This window comes from Mastomys coucha, unplaced genomic scaffold (genome assembly GCF_008632895.1).
Source record: "Mastomys coucha isolate ucsf_1 unplaced genomic scaffold, UCSF_Mcou_1 pScaffold6, whole genome shotgun sequence".
In the NCBI taxonomy this organism is placed as follows: Eukaryota; Metazoa; Chordata; class Mammalia; order Rodentia; family Muridae; genus Mastomys; species Mastomys coucha.
The window spans coordinates 117,809,816-117,827,797 of NW_022196912.1; the positions used below are offsets into that span (position 1 = coordinate 117,809,816).

At 46.5% G+C, this 17,982-nt stretch overlaps 2 protein-coding genes and 1 pseudogene across 2 annotated transcripts in view; all 3 read left to right on the forward strand.

Annotated features, from left to right (window-relative positions):
- The window catches only part of LOC116081102, a 5,971-nt gene extending 264 nt beyond the window's left edge, over positions 1–5,707 (forward strand). The window contains 8 exon segments of the mRNA XM_031357738.1: positions 215–333; positions 1,117–1,234; positions 1,364–1,499; positions 3,054–4,175; positions 4,855–5,307; positions 5,310–5,534; positions 5,537–5,631; positions 5,633–5,707. Of these exon segments, the coding sequence (XP_031213598.1) occupies positions 215–333; positions 1,117–1,234; positions 1,364–1,499; positions 3,054–4,175; positions 4,855–5,307; positions 5,310–5,534; positions 5,537–5,631; positions 5,633–5,707 (2,343 nt within the window).
- Positions 5,708–8,360: 2,653 nt separating this feature from the next.
- LOC116081103 lies at positions 8,361–11,012 on the forward strand (annotated as a pseudogene).
- Positions 11,013–14,367: 3,355 nt separating this feature from the next.
- Positions 14,368–17,982, forward strand: part of LOC116079720 (serine protease inhibitor A3B-like) — a 20,667-nt gene continuing 17,052 nt past the window's right edge. The window contains exon 1 of the mRNA XM_031355633.1: positions 14,368–14,431. The gene's annotated coding sequence lies outside the window, so the exon portion shown is untranslated. The remainder of the gene's footprint in view (positions 14,432–17,982) is intronic.

Here is a 17,982-nt window from a genome sequence, read left to right on the forward strand (position 1 = left end):
TTGCGGGTTCTGAGCTTAAATACTCTCTGTAACAGTCACTCGGGGTTCAGCTCCTTCCCTAAGGCAGCTGAACCCCGGCGCGCCAGACCAATTAAATCCTCTTGCTGTTGCAACAAATTTCGGATTCTTGGTGGTCTTTGGGTGAGGGTCCCGAGAGAAAGACTCTTTGAGCCTTTCATTTGGGGGCTTATCCGGAATTTTCCTGCGCCCTCAGACCCCCAAGATCCCCAAGTTCGGAGGAAAACAGCGAGCGCTCGAAAACCATCCCCATCAGTCTCCACCTCTGTCAGTGTCCATCCCCACGCCCCTCAGTCTCCGTGCACTTTCAGTTTGGTGAGTTTCTCACACCGCATTACTTGCGGCTTCCTTCCTCTTTCTCCCTCAGAATTCAGCAACCTGCTATGAATCTAGTCTCCCTCCACCCAGTCCTTGAACGCTTTACTGCGACAAGGCATCCTTCTATTTCAGTTTCTTTTTTGTGACACTCTTGTCACGGCTGCTGTGTGCTCATTTGTACTATCTCTTTGTGGATTCTGTTTTTTGGTCTGTGTCTCTATTTCTTCTAGCGGACTGAAACAATGGGACAGAGTCCAACAACCCCACTTACGTTGACGCTAGAACACTGGTCAGAAGTAAAGAGTAAAGGGCTCACAATTTGTCAGTAGATGTCAAGAAAGAAAAGCGGCAGACTCTGTGCAGCTCAGAATGGTCAACGTTCCAAACAGGATGGCCACCAGAAGGGATTTTTGACTTAAGACAGATTAAAAAAGCAAAGGACAAGACTCTAGTTCCAGGCCCTCAGAGGCACCCGGACCAGATTCCATACATACTGGTTTGGGAAGACTTGGTTTTCAACCCGCCCGTGGGTTCATCCTTTTATTTCCTCCATAGGTCCCACTTCCTCTGCTGTTTTTTAGTCCTGAAGCCGGAACAACTAGAGACTGAAAAACCTCAGAAGAAAGTCTATCCAGATCTGACTTCGGACCTTCTTCTCCTTGGCCCTCCCCCTCCCTATCCTCCTACCCTCCCTCCACAACCTGTACTTCCTGCTGCCCCTCCCGCCCCTTCAGTCAGCTGCTTGCTTCAGCACCCGCTGAAGTCTCTGTCTCCCTGCAGCTCTCCCACCGCCCCTCCAGCTTCCCCGGAGGTGGCTGCAGAACCTACCACAGAGGAACTCGCAGCGTGTCCCCGCTGCTGGGACAAGGAGTCGTCGGGGAGTTTCCCCCACCCCCGAGTTGGTTGCCCTCCCTCTCCGAGAATTCAGGCCCCCTGATGTACAGGGAAATAGACCTTTTAAATACTGGCCTTTCTCCCCCTCAGACCTCTATAACTGGAAGACCCGTAATCCTTCTTTATCCCCCAGGCTTTAACCTCCCTCATGGAGTCTTTAGTTTTCTCTCACCAGCCCACCTGGGACTACTGTCAGCAACTCCTGCAGACCCTCCTCACTACAGAGGAGAGACAGCGGGTGCTTCTAGAGGTGCACAAAAATGTGCCAGGTGCTGATGAGAACCTACCCAGATCCCTAATGAGATTGATGCGGGATTCCTTCTGACCAGCCCGGACTGGGATTTCAACACCCCTGAAGGTAGGGAGAGTGTACCGGCAGGCAATGGTAGCCTTCCAGATGCCCCACCAATCTGGCCAAGGGAAGGGAAGTGTCTCAGGGACCTACTGAGCCACCGACGGGGTTTTTAGAGAGACTTATGGAGGCCTTCCGCCGGTTTACTCCCTATGATCCGAGCTCAGAAGAGCATAAAGCCTTGGTAGCAATAGCATTTATCGATCAGTCAGCCATAGATATCAGAAGAAGCTTCAGAGATTGGAGGGCCTTCAAGGGTTTTCTCTACAAGATCTAGTAAAAGAGGCAGATAAAGTGTACAATAAAAGAGAGACAGAAGAGAAAAAGGAAGAAAGAAAGAGGAAAGAAGAAGAAGAGAGAGAAGAGAAGCATAGGAAGGAGCAAAAAGAGTGTGAGTTATGCAGAGAAAAGAGACAAGAGAAATCTGAGTAGAATCTTGGCCATGGTAGCTAGGGGACAGGAAGGGTCAGGATGGAAGGATAGACAAAAGAAGCCAGGGAAACTGGGTCACAGGCCACCATTAGAGAAAGACCAGTGTGCCTATTGTAAAGAAAGGGGCCACTGGATCAAGAACTGCCCCCAAAAAGAAGAGGGGGGCTCCCTCTAGAGACAAGATCTTGGCCTTAGAAGAAGATTAGGAGAGTCAGGGCTCGGTCCCCTCCCTGAGCCTACAGTAACCTTAAGAGTGGAGGGGAAGCTGGTCCAATTCTTAGTTGACACTAGTGCCCAACATTCAGTCCTGTTAACAAAAGAGGGACCATTATCAAACAAAAAGTCATGGTTACAAGGGGCCACAGGAAACCAGCACTATTCATGGACTACCCGAAGAACAGTGGACCTTGGTGTGGGCCAGGTATCCCACTTGTTCTTGATTATCCCCAAATGTCCATACCCCCTGCTAGGTAGGGACATACTAACTAAAGTTGGTGCCCAAATTCATTTTGACTCTGACCACCCAACTGTGACTGATAAGCAGGGGAGGCCTCTTCAAGTTCTGACAGTAAAACTAGAAAATGAATACAAGTTATTTGAAAACCCTCTGAATGCCCAAAATAAAAAGAGAGATATACAGTCGTAGCTAACACAGACACCACTGGCCTGGGCCAAGATGTTGGGTATGGGCATGGCTCTATGCCAGCCCCCAGTCATACTAGAGTTAAAAGCCATGGCCACCCCCATCACAGTTCGACAGTACCTCATAAGCCAGGAGGCGTATGAGGTCATCATGCCACACATCAAAAGACTGCTTCAACTTGGCATAGTGGTAAGGTGCCAGTCCCCTTGGAACACTCCCTTATTACTGGTCCAAAAGCCTGGAGTATCATCCTGTGCAGGATCTAAGGGAGGTCAACAAATGGGTAATGGACTTACACCCCACTGTGCCAAATCCCTACAATCTCTTGAACACACTGCCCCCGCAGTGAAAATGGTGTATTGTACTAGATTTGAAGGATGCCTTCTTCTGCCTAAGACTCACTGCTTCCAGCCAGCCCTTGTTTGCCTTTGAGTGGAAAGACCCAGAGCTGGGGATCCGGACAACTGACCCGAACCAGACTGCCTCAGGGGTTTAAGAATTCACCCACCATCTTTGATGAGGCACTACATCGAGATCTTGCACATTTTAAGGCCTCCAATCCCCAGGTAACCCTACTCCAATATGTGGATGATCTCTTACTGGCTGCAGACATGGAGCAAGAGTGTCATCAAAAGACTTGGGACTTACTGTCTGAGCTTGGAACTCTCAGATATGGGGCTTCTGCCAAGAAGGCCCAGATCTGCCAACAGCAGGTTAGTTACTTGGGGTACCTCCTTAAAAATGGACAGAGGTGGTTGACAGAAGCACGAAAGAAAGTAGTCTCACAAATCCCCCCACTGAAAGACCCTCACCAGGCACGAGAGTTTCTAGGGACTGCGGGATTCTGTAGACTCTGGATACCGGGGTTTGCTGAAATGGCAGCACCCCTCTACCCATTGACTAAGGCTGGGGCCCCCTTCACATGGGGGCCCAAGGAACAACAGGCCTTTGACAAAATCAAAAGGTCCCTGTTATCGGCCTTGGCCTTGGGACTGCCTGATGTGGCCAGACCATTTCACCTGTTTGTAGTGGAGGCTAAAGGGATAACCAAAAGAGTCCTCACCCAAAGACTAGGCCCCTGGGACCGACCAGTGGCTTACCTGTCAAAGAAACTAGATCCTGTAGCAGCAGGATGTCCCAGTTGTTTAAGGGCCATGGCAGCAGTTGCCCTCCTGGTCAAATATGCAGATAAACTGACTTTGGGCCAGAACTTGGCCATTATGGCCCCTCATGCCTTAGAAAGCGTGGTTCGTCAACCTCCTGAGCACTGGCTGACTAACGCATGGATGACTCACTACCAGAAACTGCTCCTCAATTTGTGTTGGATAAAATTTACGCCAGCAGCCCGCCTCAACCCGGCAACCCTCCTTCCCAAGGCAGATGAGACCACATCTGTAGAACATGACTGCCAACAGATCCTTGCCCACACTCATGGAACTAGAGAAGATCTAACTGATCAGCCCCTTTCAGATGCTGATTTGACTTGGTTCACAGATGGGAGCAGCTTCATACAAAATGGTGAGAGGTGGGCAGAAGCTGCAGTAGTAAACAGGACAAGAGTTATTTAGTCTCAGGCACTCCCACCAGACACCTCAGCGCAGAAAGCTGAATTTATAGCCTTGACTAAGGCTCTTGAAATGGCAAAAAGACAAAAGGTAAATATCTATACTGACAGCCAGTATGCTTTTGCCACTGCACATGTTCATGGGGCCATTTACCAGCAACGTGGACTTCTGACCTCAGCTGGAAAAGAAATTAAAAGCAAGCAAGAAATTCTAAACCTGCTTTCAGCCCTTATGCTACCATAAAAGGTCAGCATCATCCACTGTCCTGGTCATCAGAAAAATTGGACTAAGGTCTCACAAGGGAACAATATGGCTGACCAGACAGCCTGAGAGGCAGCCCTGGGCCCAGCTGCTGAACCCTCTAACCTAGCTCCTGTTCTAACTCACTCTGCTTCACCTCCCAAATCGAGCAAAGACCAGAAAATTAATCAACTCCTGAAACAGATGCATCAATGGACTCACTTAGGGGACAAGAAACTAGTTGCTCTGCTTGACAAGAAAGATCAAGAACATCCCGCCACCCAAAGAGTCACTGAAGAAATTTTAAAGTCATGTATACCTTGCCAAAAAGTTACTGCTGGGCATCTGAAGGCTCAAGTCAGACACAGGCTAAGAGGAGATCGATCGACCAGGACTCTACTGGGAAGTTGATTTTACAGAGGTAAAGCCTGCTAAATATGGTAACAAATATCTGCTAGTTTTTATAGATACCTTTTCAGGATGGGTAGAAGCCTTCTCTACCAAAAATGAGACTGCAAAAACTGTGGTAAAGAAGATCCTGGAAGAAATAGTCCTGCGGTTTGGAGCACCTAAGGTACTAGGGTCTGATAATGGTTCGGCATTTGTGGCCCAGGTAAGTCAGGATGTGGCCAAGTTTCTAGGGACCAATTGGCGTTTACATTGTGCTTATAGATCCCAGAGCTCAAGTCAGGTAGAAAGAATGAGCAGAACTTTAAAAGAGACCTTAACTAAATTGTCCTTAGAGACTGGCAGTACAGACTGGATGATGCTCCTTCCCTTAGCCCTCTTCCATGCCAGAAATTCTCCTTCCACCTTTAACCTGACCCCCTTTGAGATACTCTATGGATCCCCCCACCCATCCTGTCCATGACAGACAGTTTTGATCCTAGCCAGATTGGTGATTCTGATCCATATACTAGGCTAAAAGGACTCCAACTGGTTCAGAGAGATGTGTGGGCTCAGCTAGCAGATCATTACCAGCCAGGACCAGATATCGAGATCCACCCCTTTAGTGTGGGAGACTCAGTCTACGTCAAAAGGCATCACCCCAACAGCCTTGAGCCTCAGTGGAAAGACCTTACACCATTCTCCTGACCATGCCCACCGCTCTCAAAGTAGACAGCATCACTGCCTGGATCCACACCTCACATGTCAAGCCAGCCAGCCCCAAATCCCAGAACGGAATGGTGAGTAACAAGGACAGACAACCCTCTCAAGCTAAAGTTACAGTGGCATGTAGACTAACTCTACCCATACTGGTATTGTCTGCCCCTTTTTACCCAAAGTAATCCACACAAACCCCAGCTCCTGACTTGGCAAGTACTGTCACAGGCCAGAGACGTGATTTGGTTGACCACCTCACTCCACCCCCCGGGGAACATGGTGGCCAGTTCTAACTCCTGACTTATGTCAGTTAGCTGCAGGACTAGACTCTTGGGACATACCTGAACACCTCCTGTCTGAGCTGGTGGGACCCCTCACACAATCTGATTGACAGAGTAAGGCCAGAATAGTGAGTAAAGAATTTGGCTGTGGAAGACCTATGACCCAGTGTAAAACTCGAGAAAAACCCCATTTATGCTTGTCCAAAAGAAAGACTGGATAGGCCAACTATGAAAAAGTGTGGAGGCATAGAATATTTCTATTGTAAACAGTGGGTTTGTGAGACCACCGGAGATACCTATTGGAAACCCTCTTTAAGTTGGGATCTAATTAAGATATCAAGAGGTAGGCCCCCATGCTGTTTTGGTAATATGTGTGACCAACCTAGGTGTGACAGTACTCATGGATCTTCTTGGGGTGGTTGTACTGTTAGTGGGCTTTGCAACCCACTCAACATTACTTTCATGGATCAAGGCAAAACTTATGAGGGATGGGTTAAGGGGCGACAGTGGGGGATCCGGCTATACTTTGACAACTTTGATGATTGGCTCCTACTCACCATCAGACTAAAAACTGAGTCTCCACCTCCCACCCAGTTAGGACCTAACCCTGTTTTGAGGCCTAAAACCCCCATGATCCCTAAGACACCAACCCCCATACCAACAGCTGAGTTTACCCCTGCAACAGGTCCTATAACAGGAACCCCAGATCCAACCACTCCACTCCCATACAACCCAGGAATCTCCACTGTTGACGCTATGGTAATTTTAGTCCAACAAGGCTTCCGGGTTCTTAATGCCACCAATCCCAAAGCCACAGAATCCTGTTGGCTGTGCTATTCAGTACAACCCCCTTTCAATGAGGCTACTGGAATAGAGGGGAATTTATCCAGCTCCCATGATTCTACCTCCTGCCAGTGGACTCCCAATAGTCAGGTTAGGATGACCTTGTCCTCTGTTACAGGACAAGGCTTATGCATAAGTATACCCCCTGCAGATAAAGTTCACCTGTGTTCAAAAACCATAAAAATCAACTCCACCTTCGACACTAGGTACCTGCTCCCACCCATTAATGGTTGGTAGGCCTGTGAATCAGGCCTCACTCCATGTATCTATCCCCCTGTGCTCACGGCTAAAAATGACTTTTGTGTTCTAATCCAACTGGTACCAAGATTGCTGTACCATACTGACTCCTCCTTCCTAGATGAGTTTGAAAGCAAAAACAGAGTCAAAAAAGAACCAGTCACAGCGACCATTGCTGTGCTACTAGGAATAGGAATAGCAGCAGGTATAGGAACAGGTGCTACAGCTCTTATCCAGCAGCCTCAGTATTACACTGGCCTTAGGCAAGCCATACTGATATTAGAGTACTTGAAGACTCCATAGAAAGTTTAAAAGAGTCATTGACCTTGCTGTCAGAAGTAGTTCTACAGAACAGACGAGGGCTAGACCTCCTTTTTCTTAAAGAGGTCAGATTGTGTGCTGCCTTAAAAGAAGAATACTGTTTCTATATAGATCACTCGGGAGTCATAACTGACAATCTTAATAAATTAAGAGAAAGGCTAGCCAATAGACAATGAGAAAGAGAAAACCAACCAGGCTGGTTCGAATCATGGTTCAATAATCATGATTTCCTTGGTTCACTACCTTGACAGGACCCTTAATTATATTACTTCTCATAATCACTTTTGAGCCTTTTATTCTTAATCGCTTAATCACCTTTATGAGAGAAAGAATTAGTGCTATACAAGTGCTAATGCTTAGACAGCAATATAACCCAATAGTAGAGTCAGATCTATGAATTTCAAGGTTGAAATTAGCTACTAGAAGAAGAGGGGAATGTAAGACCAGGGAAAAATACAAATTGACCCCAGGGGCTACGTTGCACCAGGGTCATGAGAAACTGACCCCAGGGACCCTGGGACCACTCCTCAAGGCTCAGTACCCAGAGGAAATGGCCGACCACAAAGAACAAATGTTGCCAAAGATAGCTGAACAATAGATCAATGTATAGGATATGTTTATATAGCTGTATACTGGAATTTCCCAGGAACCCCCAGCCCCCACACCTGCTTACGGTTTCTGAGCTTAAATACTCTCTGTAACAGTCACCTGGGGTTCAGCTCCTTCCCTAAGGCAGCTGAACACCAGAGTGCCGGACCAATTAAATTCTCTTGCTGTTGCAATGAATTTCGGACTCTTGGTGGTCCTTGGGCGAGGGTCCTGAGAGAAAGACTCTTTGGGTCTTTCATGCCCAGCTCCAGGTTTTTCTCTCCCTTTATTTGTGAGGATGAGATGACCCCTCCACTTTATGAATGTTGGTTCTCTTATATTGAAAAATTGTCTTCTACAACAGCACTTCCTCCATGGTAGTAGGGAACACATGATGTAGTACTGCCATCTGAGTGTCCAGGGCACAAGGACTGCCAGATGGAAGAACTAGGAGATGGTTAGAGCATCAGCTGGTCCTCCCAGACTCAAAGGATATTTTACTTTTGGCCTGGAGAACAGAGAAGATGGCCTTCATTGCAGCTCTGGGGTCTTGATGGCTGGGATCTGCCCTGCTGTCCTCTGTTGCACAGATGGCACACTAGGAAGGCACACTGCAGTCCAGAAAGACAATAGACCATGAAATACAACTGGACAATCTCACATTGGCCTCCATCAACTTTGCCTTCAACCTCTACAAGAAGCTGGCTTTGAAGAATCCAGATAAAAATATTGTCTTCTCCCCACTTAGCATCTCAGCTGCCTTGGCCATCCTGTCCTAGGGAGCAAAGGGCAACATCCTGCAAGAGTTATTAGAAGGTCTCAAGTTCAGTCTCACAGAGACCCTTGAGGCAGACATCCACCAGAGCTTTGGACATCTCCTTCACATGCTCAGTCAGCCACAGGACCAGGGACAGATGAGCACAGGCAATGCCCTCTTTATTGAAAAGCACCTGCAGATCTTGGCAGAGTTCAATGAGAAGGCAAGGACTTTGTACCATACCAAGGCCTTTACAGCAGACTTCCAGCAGCCTCGTAAGGCCAGAAAGCTCATCAATGAGTATATATGGAAAGAGGCCCAGGGGAGGATCAAGAAACTGTTCTTAGACCTCTCAGACCTGTATAGGAACACATCCATGTGCTGGTGAATTTCCTCAACTTTCAAGGTGAGAGTGGTCATTGGTTGGTGAATGGAGGGAGAGGATGCAACTCACATCCTCAGAGCCATGTGTGTCTAACTACTTAATATCCACATCTGTTACTTCTCTGATACTTTTTTAGATATTGATGTAAATCCTGGGACTTGCCCAATAGAATCCCTGAGCTGTCAATCTAAGAAGGCTGATCTTGATTGTGACTTAAATTTGCTGACTATCAGAATGCTGTATCTTCCACTACCAATCTTATCTAAGTAGGCCGAAGACATGGCTACTCAGTACACAAATGGAATCCCTTAGCCTTCCTAGGCAGACATTTCTAATGCACTCCTGTAGGAGGTATCCAACCCTACTGTAGAACCTTGGTCTCTAGCAGGGTTTAGGTGTGCTGGGACTTGACCTAAAGGAGCCTAGTGACACTAACCTTAAAGGGGAAAGTAGCATAACCCAAAACTAGTGAAGAATTGGGGGCATTTCTTATATAGGAAGACATCTCCCATGAGCCTATTGTGTAATGCTGTAATCTTGGGCATGGAGAAGCAGAGACTGGCAACTCCATTAGAGAAGTGGAGTGTCAGCCAGGCAGTGGGCTGTGTTTAGTGTCTGGCTGCATCATGGAATTTTACTCTTATAAAATGAGTGTATAGTCATCCTAAAATGCCAGAAATTCCAAGACTCTTCCTGGGACAGGGTATCTGATGGAACTTGGGTAGATGATAGTTGGAGACTAAGCTGGAGACATGTGTAAGGGAAGTTGAGGAAAATCCAGGGATCCAACACCCACCACTCTCTCCTAATAGAGACCACAAAGGTGAGAGCCCAGATATTGTTGCCTGACAGAAGTCATGATGTAACCAGACCTGGGGTAGATCTTGGGTTAATTAAAGTTAGTCTAGGGTAGAGTAAGGGCAGGCATGGACTATACGCAGAAAATCAAGGTAATAATTGACAGAAAAATAAGATAGGAAGACAGGAGGACAGGACAGCTCCGGAGCTTCTGTGGGCTGCAAATGGTAGAAGCAGAGTCACTGCATGAAGGATCAGACTGCAGGGCATGGCTCCCTCAACTCACACAGGGCACAGGATCAAGTGCTGCTTGGTGTGAGGTTTGATGTATATCTAGGCTGCTAGATTCCAAGACCAGGATACTGTTTCATTACCAAGTCCCAGAGTATACATTGGTTGAGAGGACATAAACTAGAAATCTTGAATAAGCCTTAGCTGATATCAGTGATTCTCAGGGTGGCCATACCCCATGTGCGAGATGAGGACTCATTACCTATGTCTTAGCTCACAATCTATTCAATTATGGACTGCTTACAAAATGGCACAATGCAGTCTCTGCTGTTCTATTTTACCTAAAACCTGTCCCACAAGCCATTGTTTTCTAGACATGGTTTCCATGAGGAAGACGGGATCCTCAACTCTTCCCCTGTCTCCAGTCTCACCACCTTCACTCTGGTCTCTTACATACTCCACCCCAGATCCCTGACTGTGTCAGGGGCTCAAGTAGCCAGGTTGTGGATGTGAGGTTCCTTTCTAAACCAAGCCTGGATCCTCATTGCTACTAGTCTGTCCACCTATCAAACTTTCCAGTTCAGCATACGCCACTTCAAGGGACATTCTGAGTGACTGAAAATGGATGGATTGCTGTTACCACTCAGAAGCTGAGCACAGATGGAAAGGAGGTGGAATGTTTCTATTGCTGTTGCAATCTGATGTTTTCCCTCATCTATAGACTATTGGAGCATGTCTTTTGACCCTGAAGATACATTCATGGGAAATTTCACATTGGATAAGAAGAGGACTGTGAATGTTCCCATGATGAAAACTGAGGAGTTGACCACAAACTACTTCCAGGATGAGGAAATGAACAGCACTGTGTTGGAGCTGAACTACACAGGCAATGCCAGCTTTCTGCTCATCCTCCCTGACCAGGGTAGGATACAGCAGGTGGAAGACAGCTTACAACCACGGTCTGAGGAAATGAAGGAAATGTTACCTTCCTGGTTTGAGGTCTGACTCTCATAGCCACACCTCTCTGCCCACCTCCTGCTATTTGCCACGCCTCCAACCTGGTTCCAGTTACATTCAGAAGTTCTACCTCCACAGAGAAAAAATGAAGTCGCTGATTGGACTGGCATGCTGACGTACTTGGGGGAGTGGTTTTGCATCAGGTATTCTACCTGTTGGGGGGAACAAAGGAGGGACATTAAAATGGAAGATGGCTGAGTGTTCACGACTCCCGTCTAATTTTGTAAACCAACTACGTGTACAGGTATACCTATGGCCACTCTGTCTTTTCCCTAACTCTCTCTTACTGCTGCTCTTCTTTCTAACTCCATTTTCCAGGTACCCTAACCCTTTTAACGTTGCTGCTGGACAGCAACAAGGAAATCTTTGAGGCCCAGGTGCATATCGAGGACCCACAACTGACCCAAATCACTGTACAGCTGCTGTCCTGATGGCCAGTGTCCCTGTACCTGAGATTCTCAATTATACCCAGTGTAATGGTTAAGTTTCATCAGGGGATAGGTGGAGTTGAGTTGAACTCCCTTCCTCTGTCTCAGTTGTTTGGGGGCCTGATTTTACTCTGGTTAGTGTTATTGACAGAACTCATTTAAACTCAGCTTAAACAAGAAATGAGGTTTTCTGTGTCTAACAGGCCGTGAATGACAAGGAGTCGTGAGTGAGTTTTTGGAAGGCAGAGGGAATTGTGGCGAGATATCAACTTTGAGAATCAGCTCTGCCCTGTGTAGCCATCTCATCTTGTTATCAGCCATTCATTCATGATTCATGGAATGGTCACTTGAACACCTACTATGTGTCAAGCTATGACTTTGACTCTGAGAGAATATCAGAGAAGAAGGGACAAAAATTCTCAGCTTTATAGGCTATCTTGTAATTGAGGAAGAGAGAATTCAGGGAGAAAAATAGAACTAATCAATACCCTGAGTTATTACTATGTTTCATTTGGGCTTCTCTTAATTCCAATTGGACAACCCTCAAGGCCACATTCTCTTGATTCTGAACCCATGGTGGCTTCTGTTTTCTCTTTCTGCACTTCTTCATCCTTGTGGTTCTCCTTGGACCCCAAGCCCTTGAAATCTAAGTCCCATCTATATTTCTTCTGCCAGACTATTGACATCTTTATTTACCCATCAGAAATAACTTGAAGATAGGTTCATTTAGTCTACAAGTAGATTCTATCTTCCCTTAACAAAAATCTGAACTGTCTGCCAGCACACTGGCTGTCCCCTGTAAGGAGGCTGTCTGTGGGGAATCTCCTAACATTACCTACTCCTGTCCTCCTGTTGTAGAAGATCTGCCATCTTGCCAGTCTGTTTTTACAAAGCGATCACAGCTGCCTTGGAACACTTAATTGCCTCTTTCTCATAGCTCAAGAGTGGGCTTTATCACTTCAAGTATACTAACTCCTGCCTCCTTCAAAGACAAGTGCCTTCTGCACATGGAAAATGCTATCAGTTAGAATTATCACAAAAAACGGGAGTGCAATGTTTGGCATGGGACACAGAGGCCAGGTCGGGCTCCCCTTTGTCTGACCTCTTCAAAGGCCAGAGCTGTCTTCCTGCTGGGGGTTAGGGGAAGGGAGTGCTGGCCATTTTGGCTCAGCACATGGACAAGAGAGTGCAGGATTTGATGTGCAGGGATGAGATTGAGTTATCTGTGTCTCTTTACCAGAAGCTGCAAGTTCTGATGGACTTTGCGAGGTTGTTAATTTTTTTGCCAGGAATATCTGGTAAATATAACATGGGGCACAGTTGAAAGGGGAAAAAGTGGATGCCAAAGAAAGCCCAAACATGTGGTGGCACCTTGGCAGAATTTGTCAAGGTCAGTGAGATTCTGATACCCAAATATGGCATTTTGGCCTGTTAAGAATGTTTATCAAGTTTATATTGTTGTAGCTGAGACATATTGCAGTCTAAAAGAAGGTGGTGAGTCTTAGTGGCAGGTCTAGTTCTGAGGTGGGAAAGACTTAAGGAAACAATCAAGTGGAGTGGCAGAGTCCAGTGTGGAATGGGAAGAGCCAAGGACTGAGAAAGTGAAAAAGACAGAGCAAATAGAAGAAAGACATCCCCTGCCTGAAGTAGAAGATTTTGTGGGTATGTTAGTGGGCCTCCTAGACAACAGAAATGTGCCACTCATGATGTTCTTTTCTGGAACACAGAGACACACCATTAGACATGGTTACCCAGCCCAAACTCTTCTTGTTAGAACTAGCACTTCCATTGAAAGTGACAGCAGCTTTGGACCTAACATCTGCCTATTGTGTCTCTCATCCCACTATTCAAACAAAACCCACAACTCTCATCCTAAAGGAATAAAATCCTTCATTCTAGAGCCATATTTGGTGACAATAAGTGACAATAATCAGAGAAAACATATTTCTGTTACCCAAATTCTAAGTTCCAATGTAGAAGCAGTTTCACAAAAACTTTATTATAGCTTTACAAAAGAAAGAAAGTTGCAAATCAAGGCAAGTTTAAAGGGCATGGGTGGATACTTGACACAAGCAGTTGCATCAACATAGGGGAAGCTTCTCTCTAGGCTCAAGATGTCATCTGCTGCCATGCTTAGCTCTTGGGTTGCAGCTACCTGTCTTCTAATAGATTCTACTGTTGCAGGCATCAGTGATACACATGGAGGCAATACATGCATGTCCGATAGAGATAGAACTTAGTGCCTAATAAAGTAATGGGCCTCTGTATGGACCTGTAATGTACCAGTCTCTCTATAGAACTGTAATTCTCATCAACCAGTCAGTTTCTGCAGACACAGACTCCTTTCAGATTTCCTACAATGCCAGGCACAGACAAATTCCCTTCAGAAATCTGTGGAGAGTGCTGCTCTACTTAGAATATGCCCATTCCTGGCAGACAGGATGGTAATATAGATGCATACAAAGACCTGTCAACATTGAGACATGTGATTATTAATCTGTGGTTTTCCATAAAGTAGCCAAGGAGTATGGACATAGAGTTGTATTCTTTTAAAGTGACTTGGGAAATCCAGAACAAAGGTCAGCTGTAGCTCTTCCTGGTGACAAGGGTCATGGCTCGTGGCCAGTCTTTTTACCTTGACTTCTCACCTGCTCCATACCGACCTTTGAACTATTACAGAAACAGAAGCCACAATGAGGACATCCAATGTTGTGTAGAAGACTCTTAGGGGTTTTGCCACCATGAGCCGGTTCTGCAAGATAGAGACTGTAACTCCTGTCACCATAAATCATACTATCTGTCCATTACCAATCTGAGCACAGAGCACAGCTTGTCAGGCCAGCATTTCCTAAGAGGAGGGAGGAGTTCCTAGATATAAATAGCCATCTGTATGCATGAGTTAAAAACGTGCAAGAAAGGTAGAAAACCCACACATCAGAACTCATCTAAACATACTGGTAGCTGGCTTTCATTGTGCAGGTAAGGCCCATGAAACTTTCTCTTTGCTGGAAGAGGAAAGAGCCACCCAGGACTGTGCAGTACTGGCTATGACCTGGAGTCTTAGTTTGGGGATAGTGAGAACTTGTTCTTAGGTCACTGAGTATGAATCGGGGACATTTCTGCAGTGCATAACACTCTCCTCTCTTGTTTGGGTCTTCATGGCTATGGAAGTTGCAGGTGCCATGATCTATGCTCCTGGAAAGTGAATGGAGCCTGCTCCTTCTGACCCTCCACAAGAGGAATGTTTTGAGACATTGTCTAGCCCAGGTGATAAGGTGGAGCCAGGAAGGTTCAGGACTCTTATGGAGTCTCTCTGGGATAGGTGGTATCACTGGATGCTCACATCAGACAGCAGATGCCCCTGGGGTCAGGGACCACAATTCTATGGTAAATCCATGGCAAAGACAGAGTCCAGTCACCAGATACAACTCAGGTAGTGGGCCAAGCTACATCACCAGTGGCCGAGAGCACCTGCCAAGTCACTTTTGTAGGGTTGTGGGGGCTGCTGAGGCTCAGTGCTGGAAGATACACCATAGCCATCTCGTGGTTTCTCTGGCCTTGCAGAAGTGGGTTGCTTGGGTGTCTTGCTGGAGGTCGGGGTGGTCAACAACATCAGGAACGGCCCTCTCCACTTTGCTTCTGAGTGTTCAGCACAAAATTTCTTAACATATATCCAATCTCCAACTTAGTACTTGTGTAAAACCTCTGGGGTACCTGAATTATTCAGGGCACTAAGTTTAGGTCACAATTCCAAGTGGCTGATGTGGAAAGCTTGCTATCAAGCAATAAGATCCTTGTCAGCCTGAAAAGTCACTCTGGTGGTATCAAGAGCAGGAGTCAAGGGAGTGGGTATCCCATGTAGGATCTCAAAGGGATCAGGTTAAAATGTTAGGGTGTGTTAAGGGACAAGGGGAGGGGCACCAACTATTCTGAGCCAGTCTCCATGGTCAATTTATCAAGGTCTCTTTACCTGCTCTGAGCTCTAGGGACAGTATGCACAATGTGGCTTCCAATTAGTCCCCAATATCTCTGCCAATCCCGGACTTACTTTAAGAGACAAAAGCAGGACCATTGTCCAATCCAATTACCTTGGGCCCTCCAAAACTCTGGAAAACTTTCTTCTAATATCTCCTTAGCTACCAGGGTAGCTGTTTCCTGCTTGGTAGGGAATATCTCAACCTACCCAGGGAAAACATCTACAAACACTAGAAAGTATCTGTAACCATATTTTCCTGGCTTAACTTCTGTAAAATTGACCTACCAATAAACTCCAAGCTGTTCTCCCATGGATCTTTTAACTGCTTGGACAAGCTTTCTATCCCCTAAATGAGTGCTTTTGGCCCAGTAATTCTTTTGCTTACATTCTGGGGAGTATAGTTCTCCCTTCTTGTGTATGCCATTGTCTTACCTTCTCTTGGTAATAGTTGGTAGGGTGGCTAGCAATCTGAGTCCTTTTTTCTTCAGTAAATTATAAGTGAGGCCATCTCTTAGTCCAGTCCCAATTGCCAGTGGGTGTCCACTTGATCTGCCTGGTTATTGCCCAGGGACACTGAGTCTCTTCCCTTCTGATGTCTTGGGCAATGAATAATACTCACAGTTGCTGGCTTCATCATATCCAAGATTTCCTGCTTGTTTATTTCTTTCCCTTCTGATGAGAGTAGCCCTCTTTCTTGGTACATAGCCTCGTGGAAAAGGCATACCTGCTGTCCATGAAGATGTTGATCTTTTTGCCTGTCCGCTGGTCCAAGGCTTTGGTCAGGGCTATCAACTCTGCCTTTCTGGCTGACGTTCTTTGAGGAAGCGGTTCCATCCAGACCACCTGGCTCCTGTTCACAGGAGAGGCTCCTGCCTTGCTCTGTCCCTCTACCAGGTAGCTGCTGCCATCAGTGAACCAGGTCGCCTCTGTATCAGGAGGCAGCTGATCGACAGGTCCTTTTGCCATCCCTGGTTCTCAGCTAGAATCTGTTGACAATCATGAGCTACAAGATTGAAGTCAGGGTCAGGTAGCAGTGTAACCAGGTTGATGCCCACTAGTAGTGTAAAGGTCACCCAATCTGAGTTTAGCAGCAGGGTCTGATAATGAGACATGAGGGTCTTGTTCAGCCATCAATCCAGGGGCTGGCAAACAATGCTCTCCAAGGCATGGGGAGCTGTCACATTTTGCCCCAGTGTCAATTTATCAGCATCTTTAACTAAAACCACCACCGCTGCCACTATCAGTAGAGAAGCAGGCCACCCAGCAGCAACGGGGTCAAATTTCTTTGACAGATAGGCAACTGGTCACTCCCAGGGGCCCAGCCGCTGAGTAAGCACTCCCTTGGCTATCTCCCTGTTTTCTGCTACATAAAGGTGGAAAGGTCTGCTGGCATCAGGCAGTCCTAGAGCAGGGACCTCCAGTAAAGCCTGCTTAATAACAACAAAATCCTGTTGCTCTTCTTCACCCTAACTGAAGGGCTGCCCATTTTTAGTCAGGGGGTAGAGGGAGGCAGCCAATTCAGCAAACCCTGGGATCTATAGCTATCAGAACCTGGCCATGCCCAGGAATTTCTGTACCTGTTTGGGGCTCTGTGGAGGAGGGATGTGCAGGATGGTCTCCTTTGGAGTGTTGGAGAGTCAGTGCTGGCTGTCTTTCAGCAGGTAGCCCAGATAACTTACATTTCTCTGGCAGATTTGGGCCTTCTTGGCTGAGACTCTGTATCTCAATCCTCCTAGCTCCTCCAAGAGGCATTTAGTTCCCTCTAGACAATAATCTTTAGTCTTTGGCCCCAGTGTCTTCACAGGTAGAAGGAGAATATCCCAAGCTGTTTGGCACTTCCACAGGATCCTTTGTTCTAGAAGCCTGGTAATGCGGGGCCTAATTCCGACCTGAACCTCCCTCGACATTGGATATTGGAGCACAAACTCCAGGGAGCCTTGGGCTCTAAGCTCCACATGGATGGGGGCACTGGTTATTGGTCCTCCCCATCTCTGCCATCCCAGTCCAGACCTGGGGAAAGGCCTTGAACCACCAGTCTAGGTCCTGGGGTGCCCTGTCCAAGGTCTCAAACAACTTGTATTCATCCTCTAGCCTGAGAGTCAGGACTCTCTGTAGATTCCTTCCCTGTCACTTTTCTCTCTTTCTTTCTTTCCTTCCTTCCTTCCTTCTTTCTTTCTTTCTTTCTTTTTTTCCTATCTCCCTTTTATTTTCTTTCTTCCTCTTTCTTTCTTTTTTTTTTCAAGAGAATTAAATCGTTTATTGAGTACACATGATAATGGATGATACAGAAGCTTCATTCCCATCTGTTATTTTATCTGATACCATTATTCAATTTTGATATTGCATAGGGTGTGCCAACAACCATTTTATAACCAAATTGTGACCTTGCTTGGATGATCCTTTCAGTGGTGAAACTCATTAAAAGTTACAACAGTAACTGGCAGTTTAACAACACCAAGGTTTTTTTCGAAGACAATGGCTTCTCTACCCAAGCAACCATAAATAAATTCCAAATGGAACTTGGCACCACCCTGAAGGAATTCTAACTTCACAC